This window comes from Pezoporus flaviventris, unplaced genomic scaffold, assembly GCF_033815535.1.
Source record: "Pezoporus flaviventris isolate CSIRO_AGI_PZ_B2104156 unplaced genomic scaffold, CSIRO_AGI_Pfla_v1 ptg000001l, whole genome shotgun sequence".
NCBI lineage: Eukaryota > Metazoa > Chordata > Aves > Psittaciformes > Psittacidae > Pezoporus > Pezoporus flaviventris.
This window is the reverse complement of record NW_026892549.1, coordinates 22,742,208-22,764,713: the sequence shown is the minus strand read 5'-3', so window position 1 is coordinate 22,764,713 and position 22,506 is coordinate 22,742,208. Positions and strand designations below refer to the sequence as shown.

General features: G+C 38.5%; 2 protein-coding genes across 5 annotated transcripts in view; one reads left to right on the top strand and one right to left on the bottom strand.

Annotated features, from left to right (window-relative positions):
- MYPN (myopalladin) overlaps positions 1 to 22,506 on the top strand; it is a 74,419-nt gene that overhangs the window by 43,113 nt on the left and 8,800 nt on the right. For all 3 annotated transcript variants that reach the window (XM_061448303.1, XM_061448289.1, XM_061448295.1), the window contains 6 exons: positions 1,592 to 1,708; positions 2,449 to 2,818; positions 5,075 to 5,653; positions 7,937 to 8,084; positions 21,067 to 21,288; positions 21,559 to 21,708. In XM_061448303.1, coding sequence (XP_061304287.1) covers positions 1,592 to 1,708; positions 2,449 to 2,818; positions 5,075 to 5,653; positions 7,937 to 8,084; positions 21,067 to 21,288; positions 21,559 to 21,708 — 1,586 coding nt within the window. The remainder of the gene's footprint in view (positions 1 to 1,591; positions 1,709 to 2,448; positions 2,819 to 5,074; positions 5,654 to 7,936; positions 8,085 to 21,066; positions 21,289 to 21,558; positions 21,709 to 22,506) is intronic.
- PBLD (phenazine biosynthesis like protein domain containing) overlaps positions 5,034 to 22,506 on the bottom strand; it is a 68,243-nt gene continuing 50,770 nt past the window's right edge. Inside the window, exon 9 of one of the 2 annotated variants that reach the window (XM_061448420.1) lies at positions 5,034 to 5,142. In XM_061448420.1, the coding sequence (XP_061304404.1) occupies positions 5,135 to 5,142 (8 nt within the window). In that variant the 3' untranslated portion in view covers positions 5,034 to 5,134. Of the gene's footprint in view, positions 5,143 to 9,309; positions 9,345 to 22,506 lie in introns of those variants that run through there. The other variant, XM_061448388.1, reaches the window with a different exon arrangement.

Here is a 22,506-nt window from a genome sequence, read left to right as displayed (position 1 = left end):
ATCAGCAAATCCTATAAAAGTGGCTGGACTTGCTAATTTCGTGGATCAGAGCAGCATGTAGGCTACTCTGCATATTTTGAGCAAAGAGCCTTACAGGCTTTTACTACTTCTCCATGAGACAATCACTCTCCCCATTATGGTTTCACTATTAAAAATGTAAAGCTGCCCCTCTTAAGACAGAAAATTACCAAATGATTTTTTCTGTGGAATTATATTAATTAATTCCTGTGGAATATAAATTTCTGTAACTCTTCTCCTTGCCCTGTTAAAAGATTTTTGCCCCCAAAAATGTCTTGAAAGCAACTTCCTCTCTCTGCAATGTCTCCTTCTGAGACCTAGGAATAAATAAACGGAGCTTCTACTAGAACCCACCAATGCTGTTCCTTTACTGTCCAGTGGCATCACTGCTGAGTAATGTGAAGCAGTTTTTAGAGGGTAATCAGTTAGGTGCAGTTGTCACTGCCTCATCACCTGCTGCTGATTCAGAAGGAATCTGCATTTCCATGCATGCAGTGGTTGGCAAATGCAAGTATGTAAACTAGATACTGTAATACCTTAAACCAGTTCTAAAATCCTAGTGCTATAATAAACTATTATTCTCCTATAATTGTTAGCAAATAATCTCTTTGTTGCTACTAGGTTTTCCTCAGTGATGACATGAAACAATCGAGCTTAAGTGTGGTATGGTCTTCCACAGAAATGTTCATGAGATATTAATCCTGTCGGGTTTTAGGAAAGTTTCTTGCAAAATGGTAGCAAAACAGTCACCGATTAGCAGAAGAAATGCTATCAGCCCACATTTCAATACACTTCCAATGCTACTTTTCCTCCCCATTCCAGCTACCCAATCAAACAAAAGATTTAAAATCCCATCACCATAGGTAATTACTAGCTTGTATTGCTGCCCAGACATGTCAGATCCTGGTCAGACAGGAATGTCATAGCCCCAGACTGACTTTTCAAGATGGAATTTAATTTCTTCTAGTACAATTCTGATAGCACATTTTTGGTGCCCATTAATCTTCTTCACAAAGAAATGAAAATGCAGCTTTCTAGAAGCACAGTTAGCACAATCCCCTCTATCTGCAAATCTGCACTGGTACTTTTGGAAAATGCCAGCCTATACGTATATGTTTTGCATTTCTTCACCTTACAGAGTGACTCCACTTGAATTGTTCCCAGTTAATTATAAATAATCTTTCAATTTGCAGAGGTGAAAATACATATATTTTAGTGAGTTGTGAATATAGAATACACTGTATTTCTCCAAATTAAATTTTAAGTTCTTCAGAGAGAAAGTCTGTACTTCATGTGGTTAGGAAAACATTTTCTAATGTTTTCCAAACACTGCTGACACCTGTTCTTCACTTTGTTGGGCGTGCTGCAGCACAGAGCATACCAGTTGCTACAGACAATGCTGATAACAGCTGCTGCACACAAAGGCTGCCAAAATTGATAATACTGATGAAACTAAAATCAAACTAAGCAAGGTGGAAAACTTAAGGAAATGTCCCCAAGGGTAGTCAAGGCTTTATGTGTTTGTTCAGTGCATGTTCACTTCAAGTAATAATGCTGTTCTGATGCTTTGCAGAGGAAATTTGTACTCTTGTTATCGCTGAAGTATTTTCAGAAGATTCTGGCAGCTTTACGTGTACTGCAAGCAATAAATATGGCACAGTATCTAGTATAGCTCATCTAACTGTCAAAGGTAAGAGTTTGTTTTAGTCTTTTGCCTGCTAATACAAGCAGAGCAGGCTGCTACCCTGTGCAGTCCAGGCTGCTTATTGTACATAGAGATTGCTATGCCTTTTCCAAGTGCCCTTCTGCAATTAGAAATGTGAAGAAACAAAGGACATTAGGGAATGAATTTCACACAGCCCTTCCAAAAACACAGCTCTTGCTGACCTCAAGATTTGGGCAATAGTCATTTCTGGAATCTCTGTGGATTGTCTAGATAGCTATTTCAATAACCCTTTGGTGCAGAGCCCAAAGGAGGAAACCTCAAGACAGATTCTTTCATACTGCCTACATGATTTAAGCTACCAAGGCACTATGCAGTTAAGTGAGCAAAGTACAGTATATAAAAAAAGAATAGTGTGCTGTTAACTCCAATTCAGCTCAAGTTCTGACAGTGTTTTTCATGAGTAAAAAGTCAGAGAATTCTCTGAAAAGAAAGTTTGCATTTCAAAGATGCTAGTGGAATTCACAGGACACATGGCTGAAGACCACTGCTGGATCTTCCAAACTAGAACTGTGTCTCTTTTCCCCCACCTTTACAATATTCCTTTGTTAAGGGAACTTGTTGCTAAACAAATGAGGTGAATCAACTCAGTCCAACAGATGGAAGGACATCAGAGCGAGGTTTTTTAACTGTAACTTTTGTGATTTCATTTCACTATTATTTATGGGGTTTACATATCACCAGAAGTTTGATATTTACTATTTCAGCATCTGAAGACAGTAGTAATGCTGCTACCCTTCACACAATGAGCTCAATCAACTTAATTGCTGCTGAACATCAAGCTCCCCCATGTACTCCTTCCCATCGTGTAGCAAATCAAACCCTCAAACCTAAACTCGAAGGTGTTCTTGTGAACCACAATGAACCCAGATCGAGTTCCAAGATAGGTCTCCGGGTGCACTTCAAGCTGCCTGAAGATGATAAAGGAAGTGAATCATCATCAGAGGATGGACCTGGCATTACAAACCAAAACAGACCCAACTATTTCCAAGAGACGATAAATGGACAGACAATGAAAATACCAGAGCCAACGTCACCATCTAAGGAACCCCCCCCAGTACTGGCTAAACCAAAGCTGTAAGTAAAAGGGCTTCTACATCTCAGGTGCATCACTGATATTATTTAGTATTCATACAACACCACGCTATTGCACCAGAGCAAAAAAATCAAATGCAGAACAAAAAGACAGTCACTATCACATGGTGCTGGCCTTAAAAACATAGAGCATAGAAAACAGAGCTAGATAATTTTTTCTATCACTCTTGTGAAAACTGTTCCCCAATTTTGAAAGAGAAATGTTTTCACTTTGAAATTGTATTTAATTTCACAAAGTTTTCTGCTGCAAACAAAAGATGGACAACATGGATTTTATTTGGGAAAAATAAAAGCAGTTTTTTCAAATATATCTCACTCAGTTCTGGGTATGCAATTTTGCCAAGACCAGACATATTCAGGCTTACACATAGCATAGGGTAGCTGCTAGCTAGCTACTGTAGACCCCAAGACCTCATGACTTTCATGTCTAAACATAACAGATAAATACTTGGAAAAGTTTGATAATGTGAAAACCCTTGGTCTAAAAAGCCCTGCATGATTAGTGCACTGTGAGCTCATGGGGAAATTTTAAGAAGTAGTGTAGTTTGCTTAGAGGACAATTTACGGAATTCACACTGCAGTTTATTAAGAAATATCTTTTTAGAATTTTTGGAACGTCCTAAATCTAGTTTAACAAAAGACATGCAGAGCCTTTATTTTCATTTCTTCCTTAAGGCTCGGGAAGGACTTTATAAAGTAATTAATTGGTACTTTTAAGCAGGGTTGTAACATCATAGCATAAACATTACAAGACAGAACTTATATGCCATGTAGCATAGGAATAACTTGGAGCAGTATTTTTTTAATTTGCTAAGCCCATGTTCACAGCTCTATACTCTTTCAGAGCTATGGTGTGTTTAAGAGAGGAACAGAAGCAGCATTTAAATTGTCCAGTGCTTGCATAAAACAGAATTTCTCCTCCCCCCCCCCCCGCCCAACATAATAAAGGAGTGCATTATTATGCACATGTATATACGAAGTAAACAAAATCAGGATTGCACAACTTCTAAGTCTCTAAAATGCTACTTTTGGAAAGCTTTACATTGTCATATTTAGCTTCAAGGTGATTTTTGTTTAGTACATTCTAGAAACAATAATTCTTTAAAAGAATTTCTCTTGACTTCATGTATTTGGTTCATCAGTACCAGTTGTGGTTGGTCTCTACTATTACATTTTTCACTATTTAACAGTAGTTATTTCATATTCAACAATTTATTACATTATAATTTTCCATACTCTCTATGTTGGTTTTGGTTTTCAAAGGGGAAAAGTTAGCCTGCTTTTCATATGCTCTATTTCCACATACTTAATAACTAAATTAACCCTTTGACAAGGCAAAATAATTTTCCTTAGTTGCAAAGTAAAAAAAAGGCCTGAAGACATACAGTAAATAGTATCTAGGAAATAACAACTGCATGAAATGCAAGTACTCTCAATTGCACTCCTGCCTGTAACCAGATGCCAATACCACCTTAAACTACATTGGCAATATCTCTTTCGGTGGGTTATTACAAAGCTTCATTAGCCAAAATGCTGGTTTCAGAACCCACTTTAATAAGAGCTAAGTAACGGCAATCTGCCTTACAAATGCTCATTTAAAATCCAATAAACCAAATCCTCTCAGTTACACAAGCAGAAAGGTACTAAAGTGACACAGAACAGTATATGACAGTGCTGTTGCTCTAATATTTTTTACAAAGGTATGTAGTGATAGGTCAAGGGGGAATGGCTTTAAACTGAAAGAGGGTAGGTTTAGATTAGATATTAGGAAGAAATTCTTCACTATGGGGTTGGTGAGAAACTGGCACAGGTTGCCCAGATAACCTGTGGATGCCCCACCCCTGGAAGTGTTTGAGGCCAGGCTGGATGGGGCTTTGAGCAACCTGGTCTAGTGTGAGGTGTCCCTGCCCATGGCAGAGGGTTGGAGCAACATGATTTTAAGATCCCTTCCAACCCAAACCACTCAATAATTCTACGATTCATGTGTGACTGAAGAAATGTCTTCAGTCAAATCATTTTCATAGAAAATAGTTTTGTGCCTCTGGCAAAGAACGGAAGAAGAAGGAAAAGTCTGTTTCAGTAGCAAACTAATATTATGCTTTCCTCATAATGTTAGAGAATATGTCATGTAGCAGTTTCCCATACCTGTTACTGTATCACAATTCACATATGGAACTGTAGCTAGCCAGCACATTCAGGGCTCATGACCAATTTTGTTCATCTTTGTTTTCTGTGCAGTGATCAGACCCAGTTAAAACAGCTCCACAACCAGGTCTTGCTTGAACAACAGCAGGTACATCAGATGTCTGCAAGAGAGTTGTCATTTAACCCAGCTTTACTGAATTCTGCTACTTCACTTCATCAACAGTCAACCTTGACTACATACAAGCAAAGCAATGCTTCTGCTTCTCAAGCATACCGACCTAAGCAACTCCCACCATCACAAACGACACCATTTACCAGTTCTTCTTCTAGCTTCTTAGTTACAACATTCAGCAACATCCCTCAAGGAATTCAAAGGACAAATAACAAAGAAAATTTCACAGGAAATCCTCCACCTGCCCAATCAATGTCTTCAGGAGGGTTTACAAGCAAAACTGAACAGTCTCTACCTAGCCCTAAAGAATCCATGGTGCCTCCATTAACCCTTTCTACATCAAGTGTAAAACAATTTCAGCCACAAAGTGTGACTCCTGCTCCTATCTCCCCAACTGGCCGGATTCAGAATCCAGTAGCTTTCCTTAGTGCTGTTCTTCCTTCACTTCCTACTGTGCCATCAACCAATGCTATGGGACTACCCAGAAGTACACCAAACACGTAAGTAGCATAAACCACATGCAAGGAAGCGGGGACAAGAAATATGCATAAAGGAAACTAGGACATGTTTCTGTTCAAGGGCGCAGTGGGGAGTTTACTGAAATGCAAGTCATTCATAAAATCAAAAAGCAAGTTATTCATGTATTCTGGTCCTTTAATCTAAACTTTACATCAAAAAAGAAAGGGGCAGTAGCTTCTACAATAACATACATCAAGGGTAAGATAAATTCAACATAGAGAAATGTGAGTTTATAAGCAGATATATATCAGAATTTGGGGGCTCAGAGATTCATAAGACTGTACTAGTGGGAGAAAAGAATTTCATAAGTTTTCAAGGTGGGTCACTCTAAGAGTATTTGCCTGTATGAGCTATAAAAACATTCTTATCTACTGTAAACAACAAGTGAAGTTGTAAAAGGTACCTCATAATCTAAGTTATTTTTTAGTCCAGGTAAATCTAAGAAATAACCTATGTAAAGGGATTTGTCTGGTTGCAATATTTTCTATGTTTAAAGTCCACCAGAAAATCTCAGGAGAGTTATTTTCACATAAATATTTTAATTGATAGTATGATTTCTGTGACCAAATGACTATCACTATACAAGCAAATAAGGATGATGATGTTCTGGAAAGGTTGTGGCTTTAAGAGTTCCTTCTTTACCAGTAGAGTTGAAATTACCATCCCTTTTGTGGACCATGTAAACCGTGTGTTAGCATGGCTGGCATGAGTAGATTGATACAACTTTTTATCCTTAGAACTCCAAATTCTGCACAAAGTTAGGGATATTTCCCCCTTTTACTAATGGTATACTTCCAAGTAGTGACAGCCATCAGTAAGTCACAATCTCCTAACTATCCTGCTGATAGTACGTCAACCAATCTCTAATTAGAAAATGTGTTCCTGTGTACATAACATTCACCACTCCTTGTGCCAAGAAATCCTGCCTTCAAACCACTATTGCACTCATACTCACAGACTTCCTAGTTGCCCAGCACAGACACCTAATCGTCATCACCCTGTGGCACATGCCTGGAGACCTTCGTGTCCCTGGCATCATGGGCAGGCATATGTAATAAAGTTACAATGTTCACAGTGAAGGTTTTAACTATAGCCAACTCATGCCCTGGGCCTTCTTTCACAGTATTGCAAGAGCAAGCAGAAACCAACTGCAACTGCTCATCCACTCTCCTACCTCCCCTTCAGAGCTGGTGCACAAATGCACAAGCACTATTCTCTTTGCATTAATGACATTTAACCCTTGCAAAGTGCTTTACATTGGCTAACTGCTGTACAGGCATTACCAAATACATCCTTACAGTATGTAGAGTGGTTAAATACTGTTTTCTTCATTTCACCTTTCCTGGGTCCCAGCCCAGAGATGAATTCCCACATAACTAGAGCTCATCATGCTGAAATTAAAGTCTAGATCTCTGCATGGGAAAAAAGATGAGGTAGGAAACTGAACAGTATTTGTGTTAATCCATAAATAACTCCTGAAGTTTAAGTTTCCTTCTTTGGCATTATCAAGTGCAATAATTCTGGCTACACGAAGAGTGAGATCACAATGTCTGCAGAACAACAAAAGGAAGAACACCTTGCACAGCAATCATCAGTTATGCCTTTTACTTAGACCCCCTGTTATTAAGATCCCAACTCCTGGTAAACTACTAGAACACTGCACACTCTTTAGTAGTGTGCTGCTGCTGTGCTTCAGCAGTGCACTGTCACTCTCCTGACAGTCTCATTTAAGAATTTAACGATTTTCAAATCTTATTAAAATTAAACAGACTACATCTATAAAATAAAAATAAAAAGAACTGTTGATGTTAGGGGCCATAAAAGGGTGAGAGAAATGAAAGAAGCAGAAGTTGATGGGAAGAGTAAATGATTAACGAAGGTGATAAAGATCAATGGGAAATCGTATTAACTTTACAATTACTGCCTGACTCAGTAAAATGTACAAATTGTACACCTATACACATTTCTTTAGCATTAATTGTGATACCATTATTCCAGTATAAATACAAATGGAACTTAGATGCTTATTATAGTACTACAATGCTTATTCTCTTTCATATGTGTGTCCTTAATTCCTACTGGCATGGGAATGGGATGCACCTTTAAAATAGTACAAAAAAAACAAAATTACATATTGTGCTTTGGCTTCTACATAAATAAATAAGATGCTCCTCCAGACAACTGAAGTGTAACATTTCATATCAGGTGACAAAAAAAATTTATACTGGTTGCTGCATGTTAGTATCAGAATTTTCTTTTAATAGCCCAACCCAGGGATTAATAAAGAAAAATCTGAGGCCTCTGCCATTAGCAACAGATGATTCTATTCGGGAAAATAAAGCTGCACTTGTGAAGGACCTGGAAAGAAAACTGCATTTCAGAGAGGATGTAAATCAACAAAGTAGTCAGCAGGTAAGAAAAATGAGTGCTATTAAAATAAATTTCACTCATGAACAAGACATGTATTGTGGTACAAAAGGTGTTTGTGCAGTTTGAGCTGCTACAGTACTTTGCAGGGTGAGCTTTTTTGGTAAGTACAGGTTTGGAATAGCAAACTGGAGCTTTAAATAGGAAGTATGAGGGGTTGCAGCTGTAGAGGGTTTACTTTGTGACTATGTGGCATTTTTATTTTTCTGAGTATCTCTGTTAGAGACCAGTAGGAATGTAAAACTTCCTTCTTTTCATGGAAGCTTCTGTGCATTTGATTTCATTTTTTCACTTCACAAGTTGCTCAACTCATTGCACACGTACACATCCATACACTGTATATTTTTAACACACATTAAGGAGTAAACAAACCGTTTAAGAAAATGTTTCTGGTTTTACTTTGGTTGAACTAAAATGCAGTATCCAATGTTTAGCATTAAACCTATTTTTCCGAATCTCCTAAATTACATGTATTGACAGGAACTTGTTAGGAACCTGTCCTGGGTTCAGCAGTAGCAGTCATGTTTTTCCTTTATGTTAGCTGGTGCAGTGCTGTGTTTTGACTTCTAGTTTGAGAACAGTGTTGGTGAAGCCAATGTTTTTGGTTGTTGCTAAGTGATGTTTACCCTGACCAAGGACTCTGTGAGGCTCATGCTCTGCCAGGGAGGAGGGGAAGCTGTGAGGAAGCAGAGACGGGGCGCCTGACCCGGGCTAGCCGGGGAGGTATTCCATACCACAGCACGTCATGCCCGGGGTGGGGGGTAACTGGGAGTTACCCGGAAGGACAGGGGCTTCCGGGTGGAACTCGTTTTCTTGGCCGGTGGTATCGTATTCTCTTCCCTTGTTATTTTCCCTTATCATTGTTTTAGCTGATAGTAGCGGTGGTGATTTGTTGCTGGACTGTTCTTGTCTCAACCCGTGGGAGTTGCACTCTCTCGATCCCCCTCCCCGTTCCTCCGGGAGCGGGGAAGGGGAGAGCCCTGGTGCAGGGCGGGGGGGAGACGGACACGGACCTCGATTGTTGTCAGCTCGGCACCACTCACTGGGAGTGAGTGAACAAGTTACCTGACTGGGTTTAAACCACGACAGAACCTAACAAAGGTTTTGGTACCTGTTACTGGTATATACCAAACTTTAGGCATTAGTAATGTTTAGCAGAATATGAAGCCTTTTCCAGAGTTCAAGGAACTAAATATCAGTTCATTCTTAATTGGAATCAATGAATTCACCAGATCTGGTCAGTGTCTATGAAATTAAAGAAGAAATAAAAAATGAAATTATGGTTTGAAGTTGAAATCACTGTAAATCAGGTTCAAGTGCCTTCATTTAACAGTAGGACACACCAAGGACAGCTATATAGCTGTATAGGTGATTATGCTACTCTCACCTTGGCCCCAGAGCCCTCCCAAGATGTCCCGTCAGCTCAGGCTTAATGCAGCAAATAATGGCTTACCCTGATCTGCTGTTGACAAGGGAAGTTTTCACAATCTGTTAGCCCTTCTGACAGAGAACATGCTAAGGTAAGCAGAAAGCCATGGAGTCTCTGGAGCAAACTGCCCTCTGTGGACAACTGCAGTGTAATCCCTGTGTTTTTTTAGTTTTGCTGTTGACCTTTCTGACAGATCATGCTGCCAAAGCACTTTGAGTAAAACAACTGGCAAGCGGTATGTTTTGCAGATGAATCACAAGTGTTACAATTTGTACTTGCAATGGTAATAAGACAAATTATTTAGAGAGCTACTGTGAAATACCTATCAGTGTTTTAACTTAACTGCATGATAACCCCTTTAGAAACAATGACCACTACTAGTGTCAAAGTTATCTGCTGACAGCGCAAGTTATTTATATACTTATTTGCTATTCTCTCTGAGACCAAATGATTCCTATATCACCCAAACACTGAAGAACTTCAAAGCTGGAAATTCTCTAATTGTTATGGTAATTAGAATGCCAATGGTAATGAACTAGCAAACAATTTTAGGATTGCTCAATAAAAGTTCCCTCATTTTCCCCCCAGTTCCCACCTTTAACCACTTCAGATTTTATTCTTCCACATCCAAGAAGACCACTGCTCAGACTGACTGAGGAAAACTCAAGTCTGAGTTTTCTCCTAACTGAAAGCAGCGATTATTTAAAGAGATAGAGAATGCATAATATTTTCAAAATTCCTACTGCTTTGCCGTTTTTAGAACAATCAATATCATGAGAATAATATGTTGGAATGCTGGATACACACCCATTGATTTTGTCCTGTTTTTTCCTCTTATAGTTAACAAAGAATTAAAAAGGAGACATTTTATTCCTATATATAGCACATCTGCATTAAATTGGTTATTATAATGGTAGGGAGGGGCTCCTTATTCACTTTCCCATACACATGAATGTAACTCTCCTCTGTGTGAGAGATCACTGCATAATGAAAGGAGTACAGCATCCAATCAGAATCTCAAAGTGTTGGCTTCCTTGTATTTTCTACATGCTATTTTAAAAAATTCTTCTCATAAAATGCATCCTATACAGTATTTTTATTTAGAGAATGGTATTGTAACCCCATATTTCAATAGCAGCATTTGGTCTCATTTAAAATACCTGCGTAACATCTATGGATCATCCAGAATGAAAGCTGCAGATGACAAGTCTGTGCTTTAAAGCACTGGTATTGACTTACATTACTATATAAAGTGCAGTAATAAACATGAGTGATTTACATTCTGGTGCTCTATTTATTATCTATCAGTGACTTCCATATGAAAAATGTTTAGCTTACAAGTCAAGATTTTCCTAAGTGTCAGCATTACACGCTCAGCATGATATCCAGTATTCCAGATGTACTCCTTCTGTTTCATCCAGTACATCATTCATCACCAACAATAAAGAAATACAGAATCAGAACATAGTTGGTAATTTTGCTGATGCTGCATGAGACAGAACAGATTAGATTCTGGTCTCCTACAGCTATGACAATCATGCAGTGCTGACAGAAATACAAATATGATTTTGCTAAGATTCTAGCTGTAACTTTGATCAAGTACCTGCAATAACAAGCTGTCATTTTTACCAGAAAAAAAAAAAAAACCAAAAACAAAACAAACCCACACCATACCTGTCATTCATGCAGATGGCTGTCTGCTATACTGCCAAGCTAAATTTCATCACAATTAGGAGTGTTGAAAAAAACGTGGTTCAGTGAAATCAAACATCTTCAGTTAGATTTGCTCAGTTCTTTCAAATGGAAGACACGCTAAATGAGGATTAGCTTTACACAATTGCAGAAGGAGGTTGGGACAAATCCCAGGATACAGGAAACAGTTTCTTTCTTGGCCTGAAGACAGTCGGTACACAACTCCCATAAGGACAGCATAGCTCCTTGCCAGTGAGTATGTGTACTGTTGGTGCTGTCCCAGGTTGCACAAATAATTAAGCATCTTTAGTCAGCAGGATAAAAATCTGGAAATTCCACCTTTCAGAACAGCTCCCTTAACAGGAGACCTGAGCCTGTCTCTCACCTTCTCCTGCCTAATGAATAAAACTTAATACTTTCAGGCAGTGTGGAACAGGCCCTCCTTTAGCAGGACATTTTGGAGAGCATTTCAGCTTAATGGTTAGGATTGTCTGAGGAAGCTGCTAGAATCCTTTCTTCTAGTTTGGGTTGGAGAAAAGAAACAGACTGAGACAGAAAAAGATAATCACTTTCCTGCCTAGGAACTAGAACAAACACCTGGATTGTTGTCCTTGCTGCAGTGGCTGTTTCAGTACATCTGCAAAAGTGAAACTCCAGCCCCGTAATGTTTTATTAGCATAGAGCTCAAAGCTTCCTCTTGGAGACTAAGGTTAAAATCCTGTAAGACAAAGCATCCAAGTCTCCTAACCTCAGTGAATACCTGAGCTTCCACACCATTTGATGAAAGAAGAGCACAGCCAGTGTTACCTCCGCTTCCCAAAACCTGTCAGTTTTGTCTGTTGGGCTTTTTATCTTCCTTACAAGTAAAATATCTTGGTAATGTTTAGTCAGAATATGTCATGTAGGAACAAAAAGATGTGTGAGGAGAAAACGGCAGACAGAGAATTTGGGGGAATTTTTGCAAATGGAAAAAATATAAATGTGTCATACAAACTGATTCTCTTACCTTGGTATTTGAAAACATTTACAGGCTTCAGCAACAGGACTATAAATAGAGGAAATTCAGCATTACAGGCAAACCTTAGAAATTAATTATATTGCCTCCTCAAAACTTTGCTATGCAAATAATATAAAATAGAAAAATGAGATAATTAAACCTCAAAACCCTGTACAGTAATAAAGAAAAAGAAATAACTGTGCAATAATAAAGGAAAGGAGAGTTAAGTACCTGGGCCTGGCTTATGCCCTTTGGTTATAAGAACTACAGACTATGCTCACATATCTGTATCATTTACTATGAAGAATATAATGTGGCAATGCTGGTTGGTTGTGTCCTGTTGTAAGACCCAGACAACAGAATTATCACTGCCTTATTTTAGGATGAAGAGTAAATCTACAGCTGTTTAGAAAATTATGTACAGCCCTTACATGAATATTCTTTATTTTTGCTAGGAAATATTTTGGAAGAAATTTCAAAGTAGAAGAGATGCAGGATTTGTCTGAAAGCTTTTAGATCATTAAAACCACAGCCTGTAAAGTCACATGCAGAACTCAACTCATCACACAGGCCACTAACACCGCAACATTGATCAGACAGAATCACCACCTCTCAATTCTCATACTAAGCAGTCAGCCTCAGAAAGGTCCCAAGCATCACTAAGAACTCTGTTCCCCAGAGCATAAGAATTACACTTACTTCAATCACCCCCAAAATCTTGGTCAAAACCAAGCTTCACATCATCTCTCAAAGGTCAGCAAATGTAGGCAGTTTTGGATTAAGGATGGGAATTAAATCACAAGGAGTCCTCACAGTAGCTTGTTTGATCTGTACTAGAAGTGAGAAGAGATTTAAGAACCTGACCAAGACAAACTACCAGTTCTTGATATCAGTAGGTATGAACTCCCAATTATCATGGGAATGAATAAATGAACAACCACTTGTAGCTGTCTTCTCAAGACCCAGATCTAATCAACAACAAAGTACAGACAGGTTTTCCTCATGAGGGTCTTGGCTTGCAGAACTCTTCCCCTAGGAAAGGGAACCTGAGCTCCTCATGCTTTCCCACACACTCCTAAGCCACTTGCTCTAGCTGGCACATCTGTGGAAGTTTAGAGATACAAACCTCATTTGCTTGCTTTTCTGTTTTCCTCTTGCTCAATCACAGAGCTGAACTGTATTTAGAATATTGTCTAGCCATGTACCAAAGATGACTTGCTAAACTCTTCAAGGCTTTGTGTTTTCATAGGCATAGCATGATATTCATGTCTTGTGCCATGTAAGACGGCCCAACAAAATTCATCTGCAAGAAATAAATCACTTCAGTGATACATCTTCATGGGACATAAGTAAAGAAAAGCATGCACATTAGATCTATTGTTTTTGACTCCCACTGCTGAAATAGGAGGGGGGAGGGAAAGGAGAGAGAATCCAAACTAAACAGAAGATTTCAGTCAGAGTAGCTGAGATTAGACTTTAAAGCCAAGGAAAGTTAAAGCTTGGAAACAGACACTGAGATGCAATATATGTCAGTTCTTAGATAAACTGTCAACTAGATTTAGAGTGTCTCTGCCAAAAAGCCAATCTAATAAAAGTCACAAAACTGGGATTAAATTGTGAAATCTGTCTGGAGGTGGCAACAAGTGACAAACAGAATTTAGTTTTTTATACAGTATATGAGAATCAACATTCAAATAAAGTTCCCCTAGCCATTCTATTTCTGGTAATTTCCACGGGTTACTACGCTAATGCCAGATTATTTTGATACTAGCTGTTAGCATGCTAAAGTCAACAGCAAGATAGGTTTTAACTTCAATAGACCCAGGATTTTAGAATTCATATTCACACCCAGAAGTGTTAAGAAACTTACAGGAATTACTACAATCTATGCAATTGCCATTTTTGCCAAAAAGGTTACAGGTAGCAGAATGGCCCAGGGGCTAGATTACGTGACTCAAGATCTAGCTTTTTTTTCCTGGTTGTATAGCTCTGTGATAGAGCAATACAACTCATTGCTCTGTCACAGACTTTCTGTGTTACTTTACCAGGCTGAATAGCTTCCTTAGGTCTCAGTTTCTCATACATAAAATGCAGGTAATAGTCTTGTCTTGAAGGGTGCCTTGCTGTTAGGTGCTAAAAAAATTATGGTGATGGGGTCAAACAGACCAGTCACAGAGAGAAAATTATGTGAATCTGTACCTTCAAAATGACTTGCATTGAGAGAAGATTTTGTTTGCCATACTGGACAAATTATCACCATCCAGCAGCACACTACAACAATACTGCAAAGGTACTGCAAAGGCTCGCCAGAAGAGAAGCTGCATTTTGCTTCTCCATGTGCCCCAAATTTCCACATTTCCAGTAGAACTTGTTTGACACACCCCACTCCCCCACCCCCCATTTTGGGGTTAACTTTCCTCCACCTCACTCCTGCAAAACATGTCACTGACCACCAGTAATGGCAGGAGGGACATGTGGAGTATATGAATCTGAGCAGGGAATATGAGCAGGGAGGGAAGCAGGGGAATACTGCTGACAGCAACTAAAGCTGGCAGCTAAACAGATTCAGCTATGCTGCAAATCATGCTGAATACGCTACATGTCTCTGTGGCAATAATGTTGCACAGCCCACTTACAAGGTGATACTAATGGCTAGAGAAAAGTAGTACACAACTGCTTGAGACATATTTACCAGTGCTTTTCTTAGCGTTTCTCTGGCCGGTTTTAAGTCTTTTGACCTTCCAACTACACCCTGACAATATTAATGCAACCACCACTGCTTTTCACTAATGCTTGTATGTGAGCTATCCAAGTTTCAAAAGTTACAGTCTATTGAGCATATGTAGATATAATTATACATAAATTATTATATACATTATATATATTCTAATTTGCACAGAACATTTACACCTCTAGATAGGAGCATGAATTTTACAGTTTTCTAGCTGGCAGACAGCACAATTTTAAATATCTGGCTACTATATTAAACAAGTGTGTGAATTCCTTTCTGTGAAAATTTTGTGATCCAGGAAAGTTGCCAAAAAGCAACTAGCACCCTACATTTTTGACCCAGCAATAGAGCTTGAACCTTTGTACTCTTTCCCTTAGTCTCCTCAAAATGCTGAACTGCAGCCTAGTTTTAACACTGTACCCAGTGATCACATTTACTTGTTCTTTGTGTGACACTTTACGAAATATTTGTCTGAACCACAAACACTTTGCCCTACTCCACTTATGTAATCACATTCAGAAATAGGTTTATAGCTTATGTGATAAAGACAGTTCTTCAGAAAGCTGTATTAACAACTATTTTCTGTTCCTACTAATCCTAGAAGATAATCTACAAAACAAGGAAAAACATCCAAGATTATATTCTCTATACAATGGTGTATTTCCACTTATTTCAGAGATTTCTGTTCTTTATAAGAAATTTGGTATAACACCTTCAGTCTATGTGTTCTGGTATTAACATTTTCACAGCAATGTTAACTTAGTCTCGTAATTCATAAAGCATATATATGCACACTAAACAATACAATTAGAAAGACAAACACTTAAGTATGAGCACAACACACAGGCAATACTTTGGGGCTGTGGGAACCCTAACTTCAATATTTTCTAATTTAAAATGTAATTTTGAACATAACTCCTTAAAATAGCCAGTCCCAACATGCAGTCAGACTGCACGGCTCTTAGCAGAGCCTGTGGTGTTTGTGTGGAAACACAGTGACTCTTGTGTCTTCCATGGGCAGAGAAGCAGTCACCTGAATTGACTGCCCAGTGTTGATAGTGCAGCAATATGCATGTTTTGACAAATTGCAGCTTTTGACACCTTTTTCTGTGTATGTACCTACATTCAGGATCACATGCACTCAAGAAATGCGAGAGAAAACCTGTCCATGATTAACTTCAAAGTGGCCCCATGAAATGCATTGCCTCCACTATCATATTTTCTTCTGCAAGCAGACACATGAAAAGGAAGAACTGCCCATATTTCTTAGTGAAGTGACATTTGTAAGAAATTCATATGTTCAGCACATCTGCCAGGAAAAAAAATTATACACTGGTCACATAACACTTTTCAGATCCAAAATAGAGACAGGAAACATTAGGTGAATTGCAGCTTGAAAATAATTGCTCTAAAGTTTAATTTATGTTAGTTGGTTAGAGAACTTACACCTGCACCATAGAATCATAGAATCATAGAATAGTTAGGGTTGGAAAGGACCTTAAGATCAGGAAAGGACCTTAAGATCATCAAGTTCCAACCCCCCTGCCATGGGCAGGGACACCTCACACTACCTATGGAGTAGAGGAAATAGAAGATATTAATTAGCTTTATCAGCATTGTTTGGTTTCATCTGTAGGTCATTATGACATAGCAGCCTTCCAGTATCTGAAGGGGGCCTATAGGGATGCTGGAGAGGGACTCTTCATTAGAGACTGTAGTGACAGGACAAGAGGTAACGGGTTAAAACTTAAACAGGGGAAGTTTAGACTGGATATAAGAAGGAAATTCTTTCCTGTTAGGGTGGTGAGGCACTGGAATGGGTTGCCCAGGGAGGTTGTGAATGCTCCATCCCTGGCAGTGTTAAAGGCCAGGTTGGACGAGGCCTTGGGTGATATGATTTAGCGTAAGGTGTCCCTGCCCACGGCAGGGGGGTTGGAACTAGATGATCTTAAGGTCCTTTCCAACCCTAACTATTCTATGATTCTATGACTACATAAACGCTACACTATTAATATTATATACCACAACTTCTTTAGGACACCAGTGAATCTGAAAAAAAAAAAAAAATTATGAAAAACTGCTGACTAAACTCAACTATAAACAATACCGGACTCTCCCATTAGCTTGAAGTACTTCATTCCCTTTTATCTCCACTCTGTAGCATTTTGTTCTGGAGTCAACATCTTACTCATTAACGGGATGCCTTCAAAGTGTAATGCTAATGTCTTCCTAGCACCATTACTTCCCTCTGCTAGAGAACACCATATCATGAAAAGCTCACTTCATGGAGCAAGCAACGATTCCCTCATCTTCCACATACAATTGAGAATGTATTTAAAGTACAATACTGCCTTTTTAATCTCAAACATTATTCTTGTCATTAGCAATTTTCATTTCCAAAACCTGCTTTTGACACAGTCACCACAAAAGTGAACTAAAGAAAATCTTGATCTAGAGATTAGTTACATAATTCTGAAAAAAAGTCATCACATACACATTTTGTAGGTCTAATGAAACATGCGTATCACTCACTAAAGTTCAAGACTGTATACAAGTAAGATAGTCCAGTGACAGATTTATGTACTGCCATAAAAAAATGATATTAATTGTTGGTAAGGTTCACTGGGCAGTAAATAACTGGTCTGCTGATTTGCAGATTATGCAGATTGAACAGTTTCATATGTGAGAGCAGATGCAGGCCCCTTACTTTTTTTTCGTTTTTTCTTTATTGTGTTGTACTTAAAATCTAAAAGCTGTTGCTCTTGCAAAAGCCCTCTTCCATTTTTTAGCCTTCTAGACCACTGCTTCCAGATTGCTATCTGACTATAAATCTTAACACTTTTCATCCCTACTCATTTTATTCTAATCTGAGTTCAGAGTTGCCTTCTCCAAGTAGAAATTCTTCACAGACTTACTGCGACTAGCTTTGGAGAAAACCAATTTGTGAGTTACTTCACCCACTGCATCCATCAGCTCTGTTGCCCTCCAAACATACCTAACACTTGAAAAATGGCTTATCTTTGCAAAGGCAATAACAGTGCTCAAAAGTGCTCAAATATGATAAATGGGAAACATGTATGCAAAACTGCACTTATAATGATGTTGTCATATAACCAATATTCAGAAATTACATAATTTTTGAGAGTCTCATTACACAATAAATGGTAGCATGTTTAAACAGGCAGAAATGAGACTTTTGGTACCATACTTGCAATGTTGCTCTGACCTTTATGCATGTGCCAGATCGTTAGATAATGGAAAGGGGAGAAATAGATAAGCCCTACCTCAATTAATCCTAATTAGCCACCACATTTACAAAGGCCACACAGCATGTGAAATTCCTGAAAACAATTTCATTCTTAAAAGAATTATACATATAGTAGCTTCAGGTCCTACTGGAAAATACAAACACCCAAAGTAACCCTTTCTCAATAGGTCATTTCTTTGCCACAGATTCTGCTCTCTGCTGCTAAGAACTACTTAAAACAACTTGAAGGAAACTATTGAAAGCTCTCAAAGAAGTAGAAAGAAACCAAAACTCCAAATATGTTCTTCAGCACATTGCTTGCAACAAAGTATTTGGGTTTGAATTCCTTAATTTATGTGAGATGCTAGAAACATATTATGACTGCAGTACATTTTGATGACATGGCTGCTTCTTAGAACTCAGTAGTCAGTCCCTGAATTTTACTTGATTCTTCCTTCCTAAAAATACACAGGCCTTTTTCTCAGTATCAAATGTAGAAAACTGATTGCTTAACTTTCTCTTGGAAGACTTTAACTGGCTCTCACCATCTAAACTGAAAAATAATAGCTTCGGTTGATCAGATATCCAAGAATCTCAAGTTTTACACTGGCTTAACTGAGATTAGAATTTGATCTATTAAAGTGATTTGTTGAGACATGCTGTGTGAAAGAAAAAAGCTCAACAAGATGAAACTTCCTAAGGCTGCTTGAGAATTACCAGCTGTGGTGGTACCATCTAGTGGCTAGCTCCTACCCTTTTGCACACTTCTACAGGCCTGCAAGCTCACAAACTGCTTGGCAAAGCTGTATTTGCAGGGGTAATTTGAAGAAAGTATCAGAGAGCAGACTGTCTGTCAGAGCGGAGAGACAGCATTAAAGGTAAGAAAGGTATCTTGAAGGAGAGACTGAGCGATCTAAGCTCCCTGTAAACATTCCTGTTACCTTGTAATTAACAGCACTGCTCCAAAGCTGTGTAGGAGGACAGCCCCTGCAGTGTCAGAGACGGGAGGAGTGGAAGGAGGACGCAGTTTCTAGTAATGGGAGTTCATTCATCAAAGTCCTTTCCTCCCTACTCAGCTGTCTGCCTTTTCTCACCTCAGCTAGACCTTACTAGAGCTGACCTTACAGCAACACCCCCCAAAAAACATTTTAGATTAAGAGACCGATATTCAACATCTACCATTACAGTACCAATATCAGGTATTACCAGGGTATTTATTTCACCATGCAATTTTTACCTTTTTTACTTTGTGGCTGCCATGTTTTCTTCCTCTCACCCCCAAGTCTTACAGATCCCTTTCTCCTCAAAGCTGCCTTATAACCTCTCAACCTTTTGCTACTTCTGTTTCCTTGGTCTCCTGAAGAAATCAGAAGATTTTTGTCAGTGAAAATTTTATGCTGCCTCTCCATTTTTGCTCCTTACTATTTGGAAACTACTGGTCAAGAGCATAATCAGCAGTATCATGAAATGGCTAAATGATCAGGGATGTAAGTCCCAGTGATTAGGGATCTTTGCTGGTTCTCTTACTTTTTATAACATTTCAGACAAGATGTTTTTTCTGAAAGTTGCTTTTTTTTTCAGGAAATGGAATATACTTAAGGATAGGCTACAGCCTTATATACTATTAACCAGTTTGTAAAATCTATTTAAAAAATTAGAATTATGAAAATTGGACTTTCAGAATTGCTCAAGTACTTATCTTGGAAGCCACAGATCATTTCTTTCCTATAATAAAGCAACAAAACCCACTGTAATAGCACTATTTGACAGATTAAAGTGAGATTCTGAAGACCCAAGCTTGCCACAGCAGAATAAAACACGCCTGCTCACAGCGATGTCAGTGTCCTCCAACAGAAGCAGGAATACAAGCTCTGGACTTGCAAATTGCATAAAGCCAGGTCTGAGCAAACTGATTTGGTTACTGCTACAGGCCTACATATCGTAATACAAGCTTCCCTGTAAGACAGTTTATTATCATTAAGCAAGACATTCTTGCAGCTGTCTATGTTAGTGTAGCTAGGCAGCATCTGCTACCAGAGAAGTCAATTCAGGTGTATCTGTAGTGCTCCACCATTCCCAGGATAAACATTCATTTGGTGTGAAAACCTGAAGCTGGCTGTTGTTCTGAAGCTTCACATGTCACAGCAAGAGACATTTGGCCAAATGCCTCTTGATCTACATAAGAGTCATCCTCATGTAAAACACCTAAGTAGACAGGTTTCTAATTGACTTCAGGGGATTAGGAGGAGAGTCATAATCCCATCAAACTACCTGGAAATGGTCATTTATGGTAGGAATAGACTGAGTTTCTTATATCATCTGTTTAATCTTCTAAGGATTTAGATGTGGTGTGTTCTGCTTTTTCAGTTACATCAGCTAGAAATCTGGTCAAGTTTTAACCTGAGGGCAAATTACCAGAAAATATTTCATTTTCTTCCTAGCTTTCTCATTTAGTAGGTATAGTTTTCCTTATTTAATTCTGAATTGAAATATATAGCACTTTTCATTTCTGTAATTAGCAGATGACTAATATTTGAACAATAAATCCTCAAAAATGTGGTATACCTTAATGATCTTTTTTGATCAACAGTGTGCAAGAGTATATTTATTTCATAGGGAGGTGGAGCAATTACATGATTGATTTTTTAACTGCCTTTGAAAAAACTCAGTTTCATTAGTTATATTCAGCAAATTTAAGAGGCTATGAGAATCTCTGTCAGCAGATGAAATTCAAACTGTTTCAATATGTCCTAGTTTATGTAGGCTTTTTTGTTTTCACTAATTTTAAAATTAGTCTAAAAGGGCAAACAACTGCAAACACTACAGAACACAACTTGTCTTGTTCAGAACCGTGCCTCTCTCACTCTACAGGAATACAGGATTTCAAGCTTTGAGCAGAGGCTGATGAATGAAATAGAATTTCGCCTTGAACGTACCCCCGTGGATGAATCAGACGATGAAGTCCAACATGAGGAAATCCCTACAGGCAAATACATAGCACCAATATTTGATAAGAGACTTAAGCACTTTCGGGTAATGGAAGGATCTCCGATTACATTCACTTGCAAAATAGTTGGAATACCTGTTCCCAAGGTAGGTCATTCTCACTGTTAGCGGTAAAGGAGTAAAAATGCTATTTTCTATACGTCCCTCTGGAAAGCCTCATTCCTAAGAACATGGATCTCTGGAAAGAGCTCTAAAACAAATAATATATTATTTATTTTAGAAAGTAGTGACTTTCTAAAATAAAAATATGTTCTTCTGAGCATGTATCAGGCCTTGATGCAATGCATGGACTGCCTCACAAGTTCCTGACTACAGGTAGCAAGTGTTAAGTCGCTGGGGGTTGTCTGATCACTACAGGTATACTGGTTCAAGGATGGCAAGCAGATTTCAAAGAAAAACACGCATTTCAAAATGAACAGAGAAGAAGACGGAACATGTTCTTTACATATTGAAGCTTCCACTAATGATGATGATGGCAACTATACAATTATGGCTGCAAACCCACAAGTAAGGTGTTTGAATTTCCACTACAAAAATTCTTGTTTCATCTTTTTCTAATATATGTTAAAAGGAACAGAGATTGGGCCACCTAGTCTGACACTGAGTGGTGACTATCAAAAATCAAATTGCTTCAGAGGTTAAGAGAGGAAACCATGTAATGAAGAATGATGAAACTACTGCCCTATTCTTACACATCCCAGTCACAAATCATTAAGGATATTTTTTCACATTAGTAACTCCTGTCCTACCTTCTGACCCCACCATCCCTGCTGCTGACAGCTACCTTTTGAGATGTGGTGAGAAAACAGACATATATCAGGCAGAAAGAATAGAGCAAGAGGAAACAAAGAGTTACATCGAATTTGGAAGTGTTACTAAACACAACTATTCTATTCTTAGGATGCAAAAATGTAGATCTGCAAATAGTCTCATACCCCAATACCATTCTCCTTCACCCCATGTGTTAACTTGTTTATTTAGCAGTACACTCAAGTAGATCAGGCAACTTGTTCCAGTTTGAATTTTTCCTTTTTTTTAAAATTATATTTCAGCCCAACTACTTTCCAGTTTCTGTGTGACTGCACAAACATGTATGCTAGTCCCTGTGGAGAGACAGTGGCAGGAACGAACAAGGAGGGACAGACACTGCTCAGGCTGGCTTACATAGCACCACTGCTAAATACATTGCCATAGCCTTGAAGAGCCTGAGAAACACACTGCTCTAGATACACAAAGAAACCCTTGCCTAACTTGCATTCCACCACATGATAATAGCATTTGCTTTGAAAAAGTAATATTTATACT